We start from the raw sequence: 20720 nt of genomic DNA, 5'->3' as shown, positions 1-20720 counted from the left end.
ATTTCATTGTCACAGCAACTTTTGCAGGGTCAAAGCTAAACTCTTTCATAACTGTGTCGACAAACCTCAAATACCCGCAACTACGATCAATTAACACCAGTGACACTTGTGATCCATTCAACAGACACACGTGAATTAACCCCATTTCTGCAAAATTAGCAAAAACATGATCAGTCAAACATCCAATTATAGTTACATTTAATTGCATATGGGTCAAAATTACGTTAATGGTCAAATGTCACAACAAACATATCTCGAATCTCAAGTATCATTGTCACGTATTGAATACATGCAGGTCACATATTTTTATTTCCCAGAGGTCATAGGTCATTGCATATTTGTCACATGTCGTTGAAGAGTGGCCACAAGTCTTTGTATATTAGTCACAGTTAATTGCATATCGATCACAATTCTGTTAAATGATCACAGGTTAAAGCAAACGCATGCCGTATCTTGAATGTCATGGTCACACATTGACTACATGCAGGTCACATGCACGTATTAAATCACAATTACATGTAATAATCAGTCACAGTAACTAAGTATAGATCTGTCACATATGATTAGATTTAAACAAGAGCATTAATATCATAAAACACAGATACAGTATGTCACAAGTCACACATTCCGTGACACAAACACCCATGTGTACTGACTGCATGAGGTTACATCTTATGAATAGCCGGTCACATGTTTTCCATAACTGTCACAACGATTTCGAACAGCAATGTTCGATATTCATGATCATAGTTCCGTCAAAAATCACATTTTTCATCAATCGAAGCTTGTCTAGCGTTAATAAACGACAAATTATAATTAATAAATCACAATTACACACCTGATCAATGCAAATACACACCTGAATAATATAATCAGTGACTGTTTGAGACTCCTTGTTTTAATCCGACGTAATACGACCCGCGACTGCAATTTGTGACCAGAATTTGGTTTTATCGTCATTTCCGTGAGAGCCGACGGTAATTTGGATGTATTTTCAGATCTTTTGGCTACTGAAATCAGCTTGAGAGATGATTTATTCTTTTTTTTGGAGAATCCTGCTTGTACGGTTTCTCAGCCTATTTCTTCGAGATTTTTTTTCCATTTGAAATTATATTATTATTTGTATTTATTTTTAGGGTAATTGCTGATTGTTGAAATATGATACTTATTTTCTTATTTTTGAAATGTCATATACTTAATCTCTTGTATATGAAATTTTCCCAAAGAAAAATTGTACAAGGCCCGTTAACTTTATATAGTCAAATGAGACCAAATATTTAAGCCAAGAGAAAATAAATCTCTAAGGCCCATTCAGAATAATCTCTGGGCACCTATGGATTCCAAATATTTTGAGCTCATGTTCGCCTTGCGATATTATGATTGGGAAAGGATGAAGAAGTCTATGTATAGCTCTTGTTTATATGAAGGTGATTTTGAGAGAGGTGTTCCATCCAGAAGCGAGGAAGGTCGTCGTTTTTATATTAAAAAATAAAATAAAATAAAAAACTCTTATTCTAGTAGAACTTTTGTTTGACTAAGAATCAAGTTGGAGAGAAGAAAAAAATAATCCTTCCGTTGAGCTAATCTTTACCAAATGCTCCGACATAAAAAATTATCTTTCAATTTTGATGGCTGGTTGCTTTTGTCTACTAATCCATTAGCAAAATTTTTCTCTATATTTGTGCCGATTTTCTATGCCAGAAAGCATCCTTTTTGGGATTAGCTTCTTGTGGCATTTTTACTTAATTCTTTAGTAGTTAGGTTCCTTGAACTTTCGGTTGAGGAATAGCTCGAAATCAATATCCTTTCCGACGGCCTTTTGGATGTGGTAGAAACATGGTTAATGTACCCTTTCCCACATACGATGCCAATGATGCTACCAAAAATCATACATGTTGTTTCTCGAGTTTGAACAATATCTTTTAATACGTAAAATAAAGGCATCGAGATGTGTCCTCATCGTCCCTCCAATACTTAAATCGGAGAGAAATTTTATGCGTGAAGCTATGAATTGGAAATAATGAAAACGTACATCAATAATGAACATTGGTCATATTATGTATTTATAGATGTTGGTAATAGAGTTGGAAAGAGACTCAACCACCAGTAATCCTTATTCTTATCATGCAATATGTTTGTGTTGTATTGGAAGGGTGTTGTTTGAGTTTGAATCGAGCAATGATAAGTAAATAATGAGGATAAGGGTCAAGAAGAATTATAGTCGAAGTAGGATTAACGTCTTCTAGAAAGTGGGAGATAAAGATTACGTTAAAGGACACACGACTCGAATTGGACAGGCTTGACCTCGATGCTGGGGTAACTGTCGAAGTCCAAGATCGGGCCACTGAGTTCGAGCTCGGGTGAAACAATTTCCATGATCATCAATTTGCGTTGGGATTTATGGCATTAACTTTACCTAGCTTTTAATTAATTTTAATATTTGCACTTTAATGTTAAATTTTTTATTTTCATGTGTTTTTACTATTGCTATTATTGCATTTTCATTTATGTGGCCAATGAATTATTACATTTAGTAATTTGTACATCAAATGAGAGAAGATTGTGCACTTTAGATCAAATAATAGAAACCCTAGGCTTGTGTCGATGATAGAGATACCCCTAATCCTAAATGACCAATGAGTTGTTTTCACGAAGATTTAATGCGGTTGCTTGGTTTGAATCCACATAAAGATATAGTAGATTAAACTAATTAATTAGAGTTAATTTCACTCGAGAGAGATAATTAACTGAAATCGAAAAATCGGGTCTAAATCGTAAATGAGTAATTTGTTAATTGGCTTGTGGAGAAATTAATTAGGCAACGGTTAAGCGAAACCATGAATTCCAACCACGTTTTCCTCCAAATTTTCCAAAATTTTTATATTTTCTTATTTTGTAGCCTTTTAGTTATTTTTCTTATCTTCCAAGGTCATAAATTTATTGTGTGTTTCTTTTTATTGTTAGAATTAAATTAATTAAAGTTGTACAATCAAAAGTATACATTTCTCGAGAGATCGACAATCCGAACTTAAAAAGTTCACTTTATTTTTTGAACGCGACCCATGCACTTGCATTTTATAATTCTAGCGAACATGAACCTCAGGTAGGGAGAACATATGTTGCACAGATGATTTTTGTCCTAGGGCTCCTACATTCCTAGATGTGATAGAGGTAGGTACAACATTGTTTTAGAAGAGGAAGGGATATGAGAGTTTGTTTCATTAATCCTAAACCTCTCTTATTCCAAACTAGTTTATTCAAATATAACATGTTGTCAAGCTTCTTAGATCTACTAAAAAAAAAAAAATTTGAAGTTGGGCAATAAGATCGCTCGTAAGAGACTTAATCTTAATTTCTAAGGACTCTTTTTCAATCCTTAACTCATTCAATCTTCTAGCCGGCTCCTCAAGTTTGATATTTAAACTCTCTTTTTCTAGCTTAAGATTATGCAATTTCTTAAAGGTGGAACGATTTACTGATTCTTAAGAGATTCACTCTTAACCATGGAGGCAAACGCCATATAATTCCCTTCCTCATCAGGATAGGAATTTTCACTTTGTTTATCGAAGTTAGACTCTTCATCATTGAGAGTAACGTTCATAGCCTTAGCTAGGATTTACTTATAACTTGGGCGCTCATATTTAACATGACCAAAATCTCGGCACTCGTGACACCTTACAAACCTCTTTCAGGCATCTCTAGCATCACTTCTCTCTCTTTTATCTTTCCTAAATTTACTAGAGTCGCCATTATATCTCTTACAATTCCTAAAGAATTTCTTAAATTTCCTATCGAACTAGGCAAACTCCACATCCATTATGGTGACATCATCGTTTTGATCACTAGCCCTTTTTTTAATAGTGTTCACGCCTAGAGACTTATTTTTCTTAGACTAAGAGGTCTTGGGAGATCCTACAAGTTCTTTTATCTTAATTGTATCTAGGTCTAAGTCCTTGCTTTATTCAATACTTGTAACCTTAGGTCTAAATCTCTCAAGTAGGGATCTCATTACTTTGCTCACAATCTTAGCCTCAGGCTATGTCATTCAATTTAACATAGAAATCATCAAAAGACTTCTAAAATATCCCAAACATTTTTTACAATCTCACACATAGACACATGTTTAAACTCTTCAAGGAAGATAGTCATAAAGATGGCATGAACACCTCTACTACTCTAGTTACACTCGACTAAATCATTCTTAATTCAAGTAGAGATATTTGTTGATGTGACAACACCAGCAACAGATTTAGATGGGGCAGTCTAATCTTTTTCTATACTAACCTAAACCTTTTCATTCATAGACTTTAAGAATACTCTCATTATAACCTTTCCAAAATCATAATTACTACTGTTGAAATAAGGAGGAACGAAAAGTGATTTTCCTATCTTGACAAAATTCAGCCACGAATTGTAATTAAGCTCCGATACTAATTGAAAAATTAGTAATAGTCGGAGGCAACGTTTAGACCCAACAACACTTAGAGGAGGTGATGCGGAATTAATAAAAATCAACAAGTCACATACTCGTTATTTTTAGATGAGTAAATTTAATGTCAAATTAAACCCTATGTATTAAGTATGCAATATAGATCAAAAGCAATAAAGTAAAGATTACCAAATTTGGTAATAAAGGAAAATCCATTGAAGAACCCTTCACAGAGATAAAAATTCTCCAGACAAACATTGTCAAAAAGATCCAATAGAAAAAGATAACTTACATTTAGTTCAGATACAACTAAACATTAATAGACTCTGACCACTCAATCTATAAATCACTTAAATTTGTCAAAATCAATAATAAATTTTAACCATATATCTAATGGGATCCACACTTTTCAATAACACATTTCATCAATTTTTATTAAAATCTATAAAAAATTTGATTTTAATCTCCCACCAAACAGGGGCATAGTATGAAATGTTTGAGGTTGTATAAGATTGAAAAATCTGTTCAAAATTATGAACTATGATTGACCGTATAAATATACTGCTCAAGTGAACTTCCTCGCAATTAGTAAGCAGTAAGTCCTTTAAACTAGAGCAAATTAGGTCCAATACCCTAAAAAATTAACTTAATTGATTAATACCATGTTAATCAATTAAATCATTTCATAACGTAATTAATACGCTATAAAACTTCTCAAAACCCCAAACCCTTAAACAGATGCATACGCAGAAACCCCAAACCAAAATCCCATCACTGATCTTTTTGCAACAGAATTGTTTCCATCTCCTATTAAGCTATCTCCTTCAACTCCTTCAATTTACCTGTGTTAACATCTCTTTTGTCATCCCACAATCACATGTTTCCTCTAAAGTCAACCCCTTTCAGATGGAGTCCCGTTCTCCTATTCTCAATTTCTGAAAAAGCATCTTCTTTTGTTCTCCCTACTTGGGGCTGCGAATCAACAAGAGGATTGAATGGCGGGTCATCTGATGGTTTGTCAATTCCTCCATTCTCTGAGCTCATGATGACTCAGAAAGAGAGATGGTCTTTCGATGGTGAAAACTTCGTCTTCAGTTGGGACAAAATAACCAGATTTGTTGGACGAAATTTAGGGTGTCCTTTTAATCTCCAAAGTTGTGTTTGTGCAAAGCTTTTAATTGAGAGATCCTCGTTGGACATCCAGAAAGTAATAACTACCAATGAACTTGGCATGGTTGCTGTTTTGACTTGTGGACATGCTTACCATGCTAAATGCTTGGAATAATGACACATGAGATGAAAAAATACAACCCGACTTGCTCTGTCTATACTTTTGGGGAGAAGCGGACCATGAAGATGATTGAAAAGGCAATCAAAGTTGAATTGGATTCAAAGCCCAGAAAGCGATCTAGGAACTGTGTTGTTGACAGTGATGATCTTATTTTGTTCGATCATCATAAATGCGGTTAGAATGAAGGAAGCGATCCCAAAATGAGATTCTTCCATAGGTTGATCATTATCTAAAACTTTCCTTTACTTTTCTCTACAGATTCTTCCACAATTTCATCTTTCTCTGTTGCCATGTTTTGAGGGTTAACATGAAGGAAGATATAGGAAATGGCTATCTTCGTAGGTGATGGATAAAATAGTTGTTGAAGACATTGTAAAAAATTGGGAATTATACAAGTTTTTTTAATATGTGTAACTTTTCTTGAATTTTTGTCATTTTTTTTTAGTGTTTATCACTTTTTTTAGTCACATTATTGATTTCTATCATTATTTTAGTGACAAACATCACTTTTAAATAAAAGTGACATCATATGTCATTTTTTAATTAAAAAACGACATTTAACATATGATTTTTATGCCCCTCACCTTTTTGAATCTATGTAATTTTGTTTTAATTTGTGTCACTTTTTTAAATTCGTAACTTTTCTTAAGTTTCTAACACTTTTTTGTGTAATTCCCACCTTTTTAAAATTGTCACTTTTTTTTAGTGTTTATCACTTTTTTTCAATGTCTTTTTGAAATTTCTGTAACTTTTTTGGTGACAAACATCAATTTTATTTTTTTATTTATTTTTATTTTTTTATAATAAAAGTGACATTGAATGTAATTTTTTAATAAAAAAGTCATACTAAACTTTTAAAAGTGACATTGTGTCACTTTTTAAACAAAACAAAAAAAGCGATACAATTTTTATAAAAAAATTGTGACATTGTGTCACTTTTTAATTTTACATAGTATTTTTTTACTTCCAAAAAATTTTTCATATGATTTTTCAAAACTCTCCTAATTTTAAGGGTATTTTTGTAAGTTGCCCTTTAAACTATGTCCAAGGGAATAAACATAAAGTTGGTTTGGCTAAAAATAATTTTTTTATTCGATTTTGATAAAATTTAGTGTTTGCTTGAGCCCCTTTTTTCTTTTTCTTTTTTTATGAAAATGCATTTTGAAATAGTATTTTGGTAGAGAATATATAGTTAAAAATAAAAAAAATTAAATTTTCTTGTAATACTATTTTATTGAAAAATATGTAATTGAAAATAAGAGAGAGAAAAGTAAATTTTGAAAATAATAGGGACCATACTAGAGCTTAATAAAATATGTTGTTAAAAATTTAATAAAAGTTATGACTCTTATAAAATATATGTTTAAAAATAAATTTTAAAAAAAAATTTCAAAAAATTTAGAACCAAACATGGGCTAAATTTAGCTCCAGACATTTTCAATCATAAATTCATACAATAAAATATTTTGCTCGTAAATCTAAATTTTTTTCTAGTTTTTAATCGCACATTTTCCTTAAAAATTATTATTCTAAAATTTTATTTTTTTCAATATACTGATTGTCAAACAGAGGTCTAAGATTTCTTGTGTGGCATTGTTGATGGTGATAATGGCCATGTCATGCAATTGCGATAAAACTGTCGGCAACCTATCAACCTTGATGCAAATGCTTATATTTTGGTAAATTTATTAAGTAATTTACAATTTTTAATAAAAAAATTATATATTAATTTGCTCAAAGTAAACTATGATAATAAAAATTGATCCATCATTAACAAATCTTGTTCTGCATAATTTTAATTTAAAACAAATAAAATTGATTTATTTTATGTATAATTGAATTTTTTTTTTTTTTGAGTGTGTATATTTAGGTGAGATGAAATATTTATGTACAATATCGAATGATCAAAGATATATTATAATAGTATTTTGAAATATTATAATAATCAATATATTAAACTAACATAGCATTCTATCATAAAATCGTTATAATTTAATAATAAATTTAAAATGTATAATGAAATAATGTGCACTATTTTGAGCCAAAATTTAGTTGAATTTTAAAAAGTAAATATTATATTTAACATATTGTTTTATTTTATAAACATGAATTTTTATAGAGAAGTTTTCATTCATTAATATTTAGGACATGTTCGATAATGATTATGAGAATTAATTTTTTGATCGTTTTTAAGAATAAAAAGTGAATCCCACTTATGAGTGAAGAAGTAAAAAATAACGGGTGAAATAATGAAATAAAGTCAAATAATTGATTTTTTGGGTAAAAAATTGTTATCAAACGGGACTTATATTATGTATATACATTATAAAAAATCATTTATTTAAAATTAATATTTTTCACTTTTAGATGTAACTTTAATACTTGTCTCGTGAAGGCAATTAATAATAAAGTAAACAAATCAGCATTTTGATTTCATTTCACCCTCCATGAGTAAATCTAGAAGCTTTGCCAAAATTCCAAAACCGCCAAAACACAATTATGCTTCCTCTCATTGTTCGCATTCAATGCGTTTATTCCCCAATTTGATTTCTAGCAGTAAAATTCCATAATAATTGCAATAATTCAAGCTTATTGACATTTCCTGAGAAGGGTTTCATTTAATTCATTTTACAAAGTAGAAAGGCCGACCATTAAAACAGCTTGCTTTATTATTTATTACCAATGGCTGTATTTCTAGAGAATGACATCAGTTGTCTGGATTAAGGTTTGTTCAATGGATTTGTTTTGATCACAATGTGCCCTACCCATGTTCAACTCAACCCACATAGGCCCGACAAAAAAATTAAAAAAAAAATAGAAAACACACGCGCGCGCACAAAAGACTGATTAAATTGAAGGTAACAAAATGGAAAAGTACAAACATTGGTTCTTACCTTGGAGCCTAAATGATGTTATTGCCCATTGTTACTTTCTTTTTGGGTGGGTAGCACAGCGCTGTTCAGGTTTCTAATTATTTCTCTCAATTATCTGCACATACTTGTAATTTCTAAAATCTATGGTTTTGTATTTATCGTTTCTCTATTTTCTTGTTTCTTTTGGGTATTTTGTGAATTAGATCTTGGATTCTAGTGTCGGTCTGGAGTTTTTATTATTTATTTATTTTAACTTTAATTTTTCTTTTTGTGCGAACATTTTAGGTTTTCGTTTTATATGTTGGGATAGCGGTTTCTTTTCTTTTTATTTTTTTCTTTTATTTATTTTATTTTTTTCAAATTCATTTCCTGGGTTCTAGTGTAGGAGAATTTTTTGAACACAGTTTATATGTCGCTGAATAAATGTGTTTTGTGTTTATAGTTAAGGCAGACAGTCACAATTTCATGCCTAAATTTTCGAATTTTTTTGGACCTTCCCAAAAATGGTTCATCCTTGTTTGAACTCTGTGCCTTACCTCTGAATTGCTTTCAATTTCACAATTGAAGCTTGCATTGGAGGTCTCTCATGTTGTGTGCCTGTCTGGCATTCGCAGCATCTGGCATTCTAACTTTCTTTTTTGAATAATTGCACGATGACATTGTTGTTTAAATATGTCTTGTCGAGTTCCTTTGGTCTTATTTATATCCACTTTTCTTTTCTTTCTGACCTTGTTTGTTTGTGTGTGTGTGTGTGTGTGTTTTTTTTTTTTTTTTGGTTTGGAATACCTTAGCATAATTGGTGGAGGAATGCTGCTCAAGACTTGATGTTCCCTTGATTTTAGAAATGAGATTTATTTGTCGGTGAAGAAATGATATCTTTTCATTTGGTAGCATAGTTGAGCTTATTGACATTTCCTGAGAAGGGTTTCATTTAATTCATTTTACAAAGTAGAAAGGCCGACCATTAAAACAGCTTGCTTTATTATTTATTACCAATGGCTGTATTTCTAGAGAATGACATCAGTTGTCTGGATTAAGGTTTGGTCAATGTATTTGTTTTGATCACAATGTGCCCTACCCATGTTCAACTCAACCCACATAGGCCCGACAAAAAAATTAAAAAAAAAATAGAAAACACACACGCGCGCGCACAAAAGACTGATTAAATTGAAGGTAACAAAATGGAAAAGTACAAACATTGGTTCTTACCTTGGAGCCTAAATGATGTTATTGCCCATTGTTACTTTCTTTTTGGGTGGGTAGTGTCGCTGAGAATATGTAATCAATTCAAATGCTTCTGCAATCTCCACTTCCATTATGACCTGAGATTCATAATTTTGCAAATGTCGTTGCTTTGTTCGTCTTGTATGTTAGCCTGCTAATAAATGTGTGCATATCATGTTGTTGGAACAAATTTAACTAAATTTGTAGTCGCACACTTGTTTGTACCAGTCGTCTAAACATAGGGAAGGACAAGTCCTGCATATGTTTGTGTTGATTTATTAGTTTTCCAATATGTTTGGTTGCAATGTCTACAATTTCTAGACAACTGCATCTCATTAGGTGATCAGTTATGCTTCTTCTGGTTTGAACTTGTGAATTTGAGAAGCTTTGCTATTGGCATCTCATTTGCTGGTAGTGCATGCAGTAGTATTCATTTTTTGATTTGCTTGTGTAATTTGATAAGGAACAGTAATTTTACACTCAAAAAGGGTTTCTCTCAAAGATGTATAATTGAGATTTGAGTTTTCATTATAAATGCTACCCTTGAATTCTGCATTATGTATGTTGCATATTGTTTCTTTTATGTCTTATCTAATTTGTCTCATGGAATTTAGGTTATCTTCGTACTGTGTTATGACTTTCTTGCGCTTGGATGTGGTTTTTCAAAAAATATATTGATTATCTTGAATATTAAATGTTAGGTGTAATAATGCTCTTTATAATTAGATGATTTACATGTCTACAGATTTATGGAGATGATGAATGGTCCTTTGGGTACTGTGAACAAGGTAGTGGCGTTTTTAGCTGCCCATCAACTAAGAATCCGATGTATACATTCCGTGAAAGCATCAAACTTGGAGAAACTACCTTTTCTACCTCCAAGGTCAATCAGATCCTGAGGGAACTTAGTAGAGAGTGGCCTGGGCACTCTTATGATTTGTTATCCAAAAATTGCAATCATTTCTGTGATGAGTTCTGTGAAAGACTTGGTGTGCCAAAGCTTCCTGGTAATTGCAATCTCTCTGTATCTTTCTCTGTACGCATGCACAACATAGATTTACTACAAATATGTACGCTGTTTGACCCTAAAATTTCTTCCTGCTCATATATAGCTTGCTTGGACATATGCAATATAAACACATTCGCCTTTAGTTGGGCCAGTCTGAATATTGCCCTTTGAACTTTGTACTCATTTCTGCTCCGGCGGCTCAATGATCGCTAGGCAGGGTAACTAGTCATCTTTTGTAGCTTGGACAAGCTTGTTAAGTGGGAATTTCAGTCTCTATTTAAGACACATTAAACCCATAGAACAATTTTATATTTATGTAGCTCGCAATCATACTTAGATTACTCCTTGAGTGAAGGCTATCAGTCTTTCACAAATATTGTAGGCAACTATTCATATTGGAAAAAATGTTGTTATTTGATAATTTATGAAAGGAGCAGAATATATTTTCTTTGCCTACTGTCTGATGTTGCAGAGGCACAAATATTTATTGAAAGAAAAGTGAATATATGTCTGTATATGTAAATTGCTAAGGAATCAAAGAAATTATGTGGTAGAGTGAAACTAAAGATTAGTAAAATTGAGAAGTAGCAAAACAGTAGGCTAAAAGCTTTTTGGTGTATGGAGGCTAGTTAGAGAGGAGTAATAATGTAGGGATTGATCTAGTTTATGTAAGGTTAAGGCTTATTGAGAGGTTGATGAGGGGATGTTCATTAACTGTCGCTCATGTTCAAAATTTTCTTGGTAAAATGATCTGTAAGAGAAAATTGGTCGGACTTAAATATTCGAGGATTCTTGGTGAACTTGTTAAACTTGAAAAAGAATGATGATGGAAGTTAAGGAATTCTGTGGACCATTTTCAGGGTTAGAATTCATTACACCATCTCAATTAAAGCCTTAAAGCTATGGGAAGAATTACGACTTTTTAATCTTTCTTGTTTTGTGAAGACATTTTTTCTATTTATGAACTCCAGTGACATCTTGAAGCAACTTTAGCATACACTCCAGAGTAATACTGAATTTTCAATTTTTAATTTATTTATTTATTTTATTTTTAATTTAATTTATTTTTTATTTTTTATTTTAACTCAACTTGTAGATATTAACAAGCTTATAAATGTAATAAGACCTAAAATAAGAATTTCTAATTAGTAATTTGAATTTTATCATTTTGCCAAAATGATTTCTCCTTTTCTGGGCAAATAAAGTATGAATGATGTTTCTATTACAGCTGTTCAATGCTTCTTGAGCTGAATTCGTTTGGCTCAGAATCAGATTGAGGTTAGTTAAATGAATTTTTGTTGTTGAATACCTAGTATGATTTGCTCTTGTAGAAGCATGACTAGAATTTTGAGCTAGTACTGTATCTAAATGAAGTTGTTTGATGTATATGTGCGCATGCAAGAGGATAAGGTGCTGCAGACCTGGAGAAAGATTTAAAGTTGGAGTTTATATGGATATATATTTGATAATGTACTGTAGTTTTTATTTTTTACCATTTTAATTTTAGAATGGTAATGACATGGGCAATTTTTTTGCTGTCAACTGTGTGTTGTATTTTGTAACTTGCCATGTGTATTGGGTTCTTATGAGTTTCATGACAGGTTGGGTAAACAGGTTTGCACACGCTGGTGATGCTGCTGTGGAAATAGCAGAAAGCACAGCTTATCGAGTAAGGTTATAGTATTTATTTTCTTATACCACATTGTCCTTCGATAAAAATTATTCAAAATTAATTGAAATTAAACATCCCCACTGGGCAAAATGGATGGAAAGAAAGAGTATAAGCAGCTGGACTTTGTAGCATAATCATTATTGAATCTTCTTCATATCCAGCACTATAGTGCAAGTACTGTATGCTAGGCAATCCAGGAAAATGGGTTGTAAATTTGAATGTGTACAGGCTGCTGTTCTTTGAAAATCTGTACATGGTCGAGGGACCTCCGATCCCTGTCTATGTTGGAATTAGCCTAAACCCAATTCCACTAGAAGCAATATATAGCAACCAGAAATTTAAAAAAAAAAAAAAAAATGCTGAGTGTTAGATATATATTCTGCTACATCCTCTTGCCATTGCGTGTTTTCATTAATATTGAGAACAAGAAGTTTACAGTGGAGATCGAACACATTCTCTTCTCGTCTTTCTTAAACACAAAGACAACCATCACATATTCCTTTTATGTAGTGTAGGGACGTAGGGTGGCCTAATACGAAGAGATGAATGCTTAATATAAAAGTCGTTCTTCTTTTGTGCTTTTTCTAATAGTATAGGAGCTTAGCTTTTTTACAAGATCGAACACGCTGCCCTTCTCCATTCTTCTTTTGTGTTTTTCCTATAATCTTGTTTGATTGATCTCAACTGTTTTCCCAGTTTCAGTATATCTGACCAATTCTGATGCTGTTGCAGTTCAAGCAAGCTAAAACTGAGATTGTAACTGCTAGCAAAGTGGCGTATCGGTTTCTTACAGGAGTTGCTTCCAACAATTCAATTCTAACTGCAGAGTCCCCGAGCAACTCTAATAGAGGAGGATCTCCTAGATTCCAAGCTACTTGGTTCAAGAACCTTATTTCTTCTGGTGCTAAACCGTCAAGTAGTTCGGAAATTGAAAATCGGGATGAAGCGAGTACAAAGCAGCATCATCAAAAGGATGAAGCACCACCGCTGATGCAAAACTCGCGACACGACTTCTGATAGTGTTACGTTCCGGATCATCCTGTGGCAATTTATTTGTTGTAGATGTGGAGTGGATTGGTGTAAAATGTTGAGTTCCCTTGTTACTGTGAATTCGTCAACAACTGTTAAAAAGTGCAGAATTAACATTTCAAAACTTGGAACAGTGTTTTACGGTTACTTGTTCTTGTTTTACGCAGCATTATGGTACACAACAATTTTTTTACATTTAATAGAGAATTTCTCTTTCTTCACTCCGTTGCAATTTTCTAAATGCCCTGAATGGATCTATGTATAATTTATACGCTTCACTAATGAACTTGTCGAATTCTTTTGCTATAAACTATTAAAATAAATATTTTATTAATTCTCAAGTAATTAAAAAAAAAAAAAATTGGATTAAATTATTGAAAAGAAGACCTAGTTTTCCATGGAAACTCCTCCTGCAAAACATTTGTCCATCCCTCTCCCAAGTACACCCTAATGTATCTAGAGAATTATCTCAAACAAGATTTTAAGTTTCAAATTCGTAAATTATTTTTATTCTTTTTTCCACACATTTGTTTAATACAACCTTTATTTTTCAAAAATACTGAACGTTCTTATCTTATAGAATTCGACTTGGTCCGCCGGTCAAGTTATCAGTTAGCTGAGTTAGTTTGTCCTAGTTATCAGTTAGCTGAGTTAGTTTGTCCTATTAAATTATGTGTCGAGAGGTAATTCATTCATTGAATTTACATGCGAAATATTTATCATCTCAATGGGATGTCAAAGGGGTTTCTTACTTCCCCAACAAATTCTCCTACAACTATATATAAACGCTAGTAGTCGAATACTGCTTTGTCATCGATTCGTCTTCAGAGAGAAAATGCGATGGTACATTATGATTTTAACTTGGGAATATCATTTGGTATAAGGATTTCGGTCATACTACATGTACAAACGGAATTGACAACTTTGGCTGACAACCACACACATGGGAAGAGAGCCCACGATGAATAAAAATATCGTGGACCCAACTCCTGTGAGGAGAAGGTCAACCCCGATTGTACAACTAGCAAAATTCATAGAATTTTTATGTTGGCATCTTGTCTAGTCGTCTTTCTGTTCTGTGATTGAAAAATGAAGCTAGCCTATGAGCAGAGCACTGCAGCATATGAACATTTCTCGAGGAAAAAAAAATAAATAAAAATAAAAATAAAAATATTTAGAACTGCTCCAGGTAACACAATGCAACATGTTTCTCGTTCTCAATGTTTGAAGATGAAAGGAAACAAAACAGAGAAATGACACTATAATGACCAATTGCTCAAGAATCAGATACAACATACACAAAACAACAATATATGCACATAAAATCGTTCTCGTCACATTGAAAATCGTCTGTCGACCAGATATATGGTGGCGGATTTACAGTGGGAGAAGTGGAGTCTAAATTTTAAATTATAGATATTCAAAAAATTCCTTATAGTTTTCAATTTTGCCCCCACAACCCTACAATCCTAGCTTCACCTCCTCCCCTAATCATATAGATGCCGACTGACACACCTACGTGTAGTTCACTATCATGTTTCATTTCCTTTCAACTACCAACGAGAAAAAATCAGTACAACCTGTGTATTTCGTCTGGATATTCTTCAACATGTACACGAATATATATGTTTTACATGGCAAGATTGACCAGAGAAATAGGATCTCATGTGATCCACAGGTACACAAATCTATATCGATCTGCAAATTTTATATGCCAGTTACCAAGTTTGAAAGAAAAACGATTATACCGTTGCAAAAATGTTAAAAACGCTGCAACCTGCATCTCTTCTATGTTTTCCTGAAATGGACTGGCATTGGCATGCAAAGACGTTTAATATCTCCCTTAAATGGTGTCTTCATTTTATGAAGCTTGATCTCATATAGCTTTGGCCAAAGCTTTCCCGTCACTGTACGCAACTGGCGTCTTTAGAACGAGTAGCAGAAAAATCGATTCCATCAGGTATAAAAATAAGAAGCAATATGAACATAATGGTACTTACCAAAAATACGGTTTCTTTTTTCATCCCATGCTATGCCATTCAAGACATCGATACTCTGAAAATTTGGGTTAAAAGAAAATTATTAGGTTCATATGGGAAAAAATTATTCAAGTACATACTACTATATGCAGTTGTCGTATACCATTTCGCCAGCTGCAATCAACCCTTTCCTAATAGCACATTTAGAATTGATTAGAGGATTTTGTCCCGAGGAATATGGAGAAGAAAATAAACATGTCTGATGAAATCAAGCAAGTTGAGTAAAGGAAGAACCTCAAATTAGGAAGGAGAATCCATCCAATCACCACACCATCTTTACTTGATATTCTAGCAATGCAGTCGGTCTGCATATTGAGGGAAAAAGTTAATCCAGGTAAAGATTCAACAAAGAAAATTAAATATCGGTAGCAAAATCAGGTAAGTGAACAGATGCTGAAATTATTGATAACTTCACTGAAGCAAAAAGATGCTAGTACCTGTTTTCATTGAACCAACTGTACAATAAACCATATATCTACTTAGGAATATACAAAGCAACTAAGTGGCTTAAATAATGCAAGTTAATTTGTGAGTACTGATAATTTCATCCATTACATTCTTCAACAACTATTTCTGATCTTAATAGCAAGCCCCACCAAAAAACTAAATAAGTTGGTAACCACCATCAAGAATGATAAGATTAAAAGTAACCACATGATCCAATAATAACGAAGCAGAAATTCAGTCTTCACACCTGCCAAACATTTGCCCATACTTCGCCATTCACATACTCCAGTTCATTGAGGTTGTGAACCTCATCTCCTTTGTACTTGACAGTGTGAGCTTCAATGACTGTGGTTTGAGAAAAAAAAAAACATACAAAAATGAGAGACCAATTGAATGAAGATGCCAGAAGAGAAATGAATATTCATAATGCAGTAAACAATGTATACTTGCACTCAAAAAACAGAAATGCACATGCAAGCACTCGGAAAAAAGAAGAATATACATATACGATTGCACTCACAGGGTTTGACATAGTCAATTAATTTCAAGTCACCTGGAAGCAACTGCAAGAGTAGAGAATTCAAGTTCTCCACCCTCAGAGAGAAAAAGTGGGGGGGGGGGGGGGGGGGGGGGGGGGGGGGGGGGCGTTGATGCTTTAATGGGCCTAAAGGCCAAATTGAGAAAGAACTAAATTCACTTCTAACTTTCATATAATGGAAACCTTTCAATGTTTGAGGATTAATCTGATACAAGGTTGAAGATCCATCACTTCCGAATATAACTTTCTTATCAGTTGCCAACCCCCAGCCATCTTGCATTTGGTGAGTGAACTTCCTAAACTGTAGATGATGCAGGAAAATATCAGAGATAAATTCCAGCAACCAATTACTACAGAATCTATGCATCTTCATAAATCAAAGGATGGACAAACTAATAAAATGGAATCCAAGATTATTAGAATATTGCTTTTGGATGACCTAGGGATTTGGAAGTAAAGGCTTCTCCAAGAAATAATATAGCATTAAGAAAAGTCTTGTCAAAATGAATCTTAAATACATCCAAGAATTAAAACACATAATCCCTGCTAAATCGGACTGATTCAATCAGCAAACTAGAATTATAAGATTAAAATACACTAAAGAAAAAATTCTTCCTCTTTAATCAAATTCTCACCATAGCGTATATCAAATATATAGAACTTATGGCAACCAACTACACTAAGGACCCGTTTGGCTTGGCTTTTGTGAGGCCAAAAGGAGCTTCTAAGATCCAAAAGCTGCTTTTGGATCCATTTGACTAATTTTATAAAAGTATTTTTTCTAGTCATAAGAGCTTTAGAGAAATCTGATTCAACGCGACTTCCTCTAAAAACACTTCCAAAATAGGAAGTTCTTTTAGAAATTAGTTTCCAAACAAAAAATAAGGTAGTTTTCGGACGTTCTTCTACAAGATGCAAAAGAAAAAGCAAAAGCCGTGCCAAATAGGCCCAACTCACCCTCTAAAATTATAGACTTCAATGCTGTCAATATTTGCTCCACTTGAAAACATGTAAGATAAAATATGACAAATAATTGAAAACTGATTTTTATACTATCATGAGTATGCTAATGTTCCCAGATACATACCAGACAATACATTTTACTAGTCTTGCAGCTGCAATTCAGAAACTTGCTGGGATCTATAGCGATAAAAGCTAACGTCCAAAAATCACCAAAGCAAAATTGGAAAGCACTCAGGGAATGCAAGTAAATTAAGATTAATAGTACTAAACTAGATTTTATACTTTCAATTTCATAAAAGTAAATATCAGCAAATTAAAATGGCACAAATATAGAAAGTTAAAAGTTCAAACAAGGAAAAGGGTGAAGCACAAACTTTGCTTAGGTTATTTCGGTCGTATACTAAAACAGTTTTCTCCAACCAAGTAACTTGAAACAACCTACAAAAGTACACAGGATTATAACATTAGAATTACAACTAGTTGATTTTGACATAAGAGAATCAACAGATTCAGAATTTTCAACTGATATAAATAAAATGATGCTTTGAAAAGTACATACATAACCACAGAACCCTATAAATACGTTTCATAATAAATGATCAATGAAACTGCTGAACCACAGATGCAGAACGTCACAATAACCTTTCCTTCTTTCCCTACTTATGTCTACAAATTCTAACAACTTTTAATCTATAAATGCTACCTCTACACAATAACGAGAAAATAAAATCTAAAATTGAAACCATTTTGCTCACAGACCTTTCACCGATAAGAGTTAAACCCTCTCCAAAGTAAGAATTCTGCATTTTGTGAATAGCCTCAACCTGCATGTGGAGAAGTGGAGAATTATGTATGTTTAGCCAGATCGGTGAGATGTTTCTTTTCTGAGGCTTACATTCAAACTACATTCAGTAAGAAATAAATATTTCATGCTGCAGTGCACACACCAAGTTTGATCTCGAAGAAATCCAAAGCAAAATTGAGATGCTGAAATCAAGAAATAGGTACCTTCCCTGTCCGAAGAGCGACTTTCCGAACGGATGACTGCAAATAGGGAGAAGAAAAACTTAAATGCATGACTTGTAGGCAAATACTAGCCGTTAATGTGTAAACAATAATACATGCAAAGTAAATGCATCCAGAAAATGAAACCAGAAAAAAAAGTCCAGGGCAGTGAAGTAGCACCATAGGATTTGGAATCTTTCTTGTATTTTAGGTTTCATCAAGACCATACAACTTGAAGCAATATTATGTGAAAAAGGAAATAAGTGGAAAGATGGGAACAGCATCGATGCCCCATATCTATATTTGTCAAGTCTTAAAGGCGGATAAGATGCTAACTCACACGTCCATTAAGACCTGTTGATTCGAAGAGTGTATCATTTTCTGCATACAATAGCCCCTGAAAGAAAATGGACACTGTCAATCTCTAAAGCAGAGCAACAACTTTCAGATTCAAAATTATTGGTTTAAAACTCGTTGGAGAAGCTCTCGATTAAAACTAAATATAGAAGACCACAGCATTAAACATGACTTCCATTTAATTCCACTTGAGCATGCAAGCAAATTGGAAGGTATATCCAGGTGTATGAAATAAAGCCCATTTGGTTTTGATAATTTATCCGCTTTAATCAGAAAGCTGATAATCAAAACTTTCAGTTGGATGTTTGCTACAGTAAAAAAACTAATTAATTCCAGGTTATTATCACGAACCTCAAAAGGACTAATTGCGTAATGTTTCTTTATCATTTTAGTAAGTTCGACTCTCCAAATTTTCTTCATGCAGTCCAAACCGAAAAAGAATTAGAAATAATCATATGCAAATGACCTGTACACATTAGTACATTACCTAGATTAACATTAATATAGAAAGAAGAAAAACAGACTAGAAAATGCAATTACATCAAAATATGCAAAGATTTATCAAAATAATGTCATAATTAACTTCAAAAAAAGAATCTTTTTTCGGATCACAAACTCATTCAAGCACAAAAATGATCAATCAAGCACAAATATAGCAAGATCCAAATTTCCGTAAAATGGACCTGAGTGAAGGCATTAGGATCGTGGGGGAACTCATTGACCACTTCTACATTGTAAATTTGATCCAAGAGAGCTTGATTTGGATTCGAGGAAGGTTTCGACCCAAACACGCTCCAGATGTTAGTCGAAATGCTTAGTACAACAAAAACGCACAAAATAGAAACAGCTGAAATGACCAAAGAGAACTTCCCCCGAGGAAACGACGGCGTAGAACGCGCCATCGAATTGTGACTGGGTTTAGTGAGGTATGATGATCGCTTCATAGATTTTTTCCTCAGCGATCCGCCGGCCATGGTGAAAGATGAGAGTTCATGCGTGGAGGGTGGTGGTGGGATTCCGGTGTGGGGGGCGAATGACTGCGGCGGCGGGCGTAGGTGGTGGTGGAATCACGCAGTTTGGCTTTGGGAAACGAGAATTTGGCTTGTTCAACTTTTTATCAATTGCCATTTACATTGTAGGAAATACCATTGTGCATTAAAAATAAATAAATAAATAAATAAAATAAAAATATTTTCGTACTAGTATTCTATTTAGAAATAGACATAGTCAAATTCGACTCAATTCTAATAAGAACTAAACTAACTCGAGTATCAATGAGTTTTGTGAGAATGAATCACTGAATCTACATCTAAATATGAAATTGAACTACAATTGAACCGTTTAGCTCTAATCAAATTCGATTCCTTGTGTTAATTTCGTAAATTCACTGAGCAAATGAAGTGTGTATCTATACAAATTATTAAATTATAGTTGTTTAATATCTAAATTTTTCATAGTCTATTTACTAAAATGATTTGTATTAGTGCCAATAATTTGCACTTTCAAGCTTAACATAAACGCAAAATTTACATAAAATGCTTAGCTAATGGCTCGAACGAGTTCTTTAAAAACATGTTTCAATGTTACATCTATTTTCTTTATACTTTGAGGGAGCGAAAATGCTAACTTGAAAAAAAAATGAAAGGAATTCAAACCATTTATTAGTCTTAAACTTGAAAAAAAAAATAAAAGGAATTCAAGCCATTTATTAGTCTAAAATTATACTATGAGATTTAATGAATAATTTTTGTCTAAATTCACACATAAAATCATATTAAATTGAATGTGAGTTTGAGGTACTGTGATGAAATTCATAAAAATAAGAAAAAATAAGAATTAAAATT

At 32.9% G+C, this 20720-nt stretch overlaps 2 protein-coding genes across 4 annotated transcripts; one reads left to right on the top strand and one right to left on the bottom strand.

Annotated features, from left to right (window-relative positions):
• Nucleotides 1-8421: 8421 nt before the first annotated feature.
• LOC111405634 lies at nt 8422-13722 on the top strand. The gene is made up of 5 exons (XM_023034603.1): nt 8422-8445; nt 8669-8683; nt 10563-10824; nt 12428-12495; nt 13231-13722. The coding sequence occupies exons 1-5, from the start codon at nt 8422-8424 to the stop codon at nt 13513-13515; spliced, it is 654 nt and encodes a 217-aa protein (XP_022890371.1). The 3' UTR covers nt 13516-13722.
• Nucleotides 13723-14921: 1199 nt separating this feature from the next.
• On the bottom strand, nt 14922-20022 carry LOC111396643 (glutaminyl-peptide cyclotransferase-like). 3 transcript variants are annotated; one of them, XM_023023079.1, is made up of 11 exons: nt 19560-20022; nt 18860-18916; nt 18523-18558; nt 18274-18338; nt 17889-17952; nt 16735-16852; nt 16261-16358; nt 15801-15871; nt 15670-15697; nt 15528-15582; nt 14922-15434 (listed from the first exon to the last, which is right to left on the bottom strand). In XM_023023079.1, the coding sequence occupies exons 1-11, from the start codon at nt 19848-19850 to the stop codon at nt 15316-15318; spliced, it is 1002 nt and encodes a 333-aa protein (XP_022878847.1). In that variant the 5' UTR covers nt 19851-20022; the 3' UTR covers nt 14922-15315. The 3 variants fall into 3 exon arrangements, with proteins under 3 accessions (XP_022878847.1, XP_022878857.1, XP_022878865.1); XM_023023089.1 differs by lacking the exon at nt 18860-18916 and having other exon boundaries at nt 19560-20010; XM_023023097.1 differs by lacking the exon at nt 15670-15697 and having other exon boundaries at nt 15300-15434.
• Nucleotides 20023-20720: the final 698 nt, after the last annotated feature.

The sequence above is a fragment of the Olea europaea genome, chromosome 1, assembly GCF_002742605.1.
Source record: "Olea europaea var. sylvestris chromosome 1, O_europaea_v1, whole genome shotgun sequence".
Classification (NCBI taxonomy): Eukaryota; Viridiplantae; Streptophyta; class Magnoliopsida; order Lamiales; family Oleaceae; genus Olea; species Olea europaea.
Note: the sequence above shows the minus strand (reverse complement) of the source record. Positions and strands in the feature narration are given on the sequence as shown.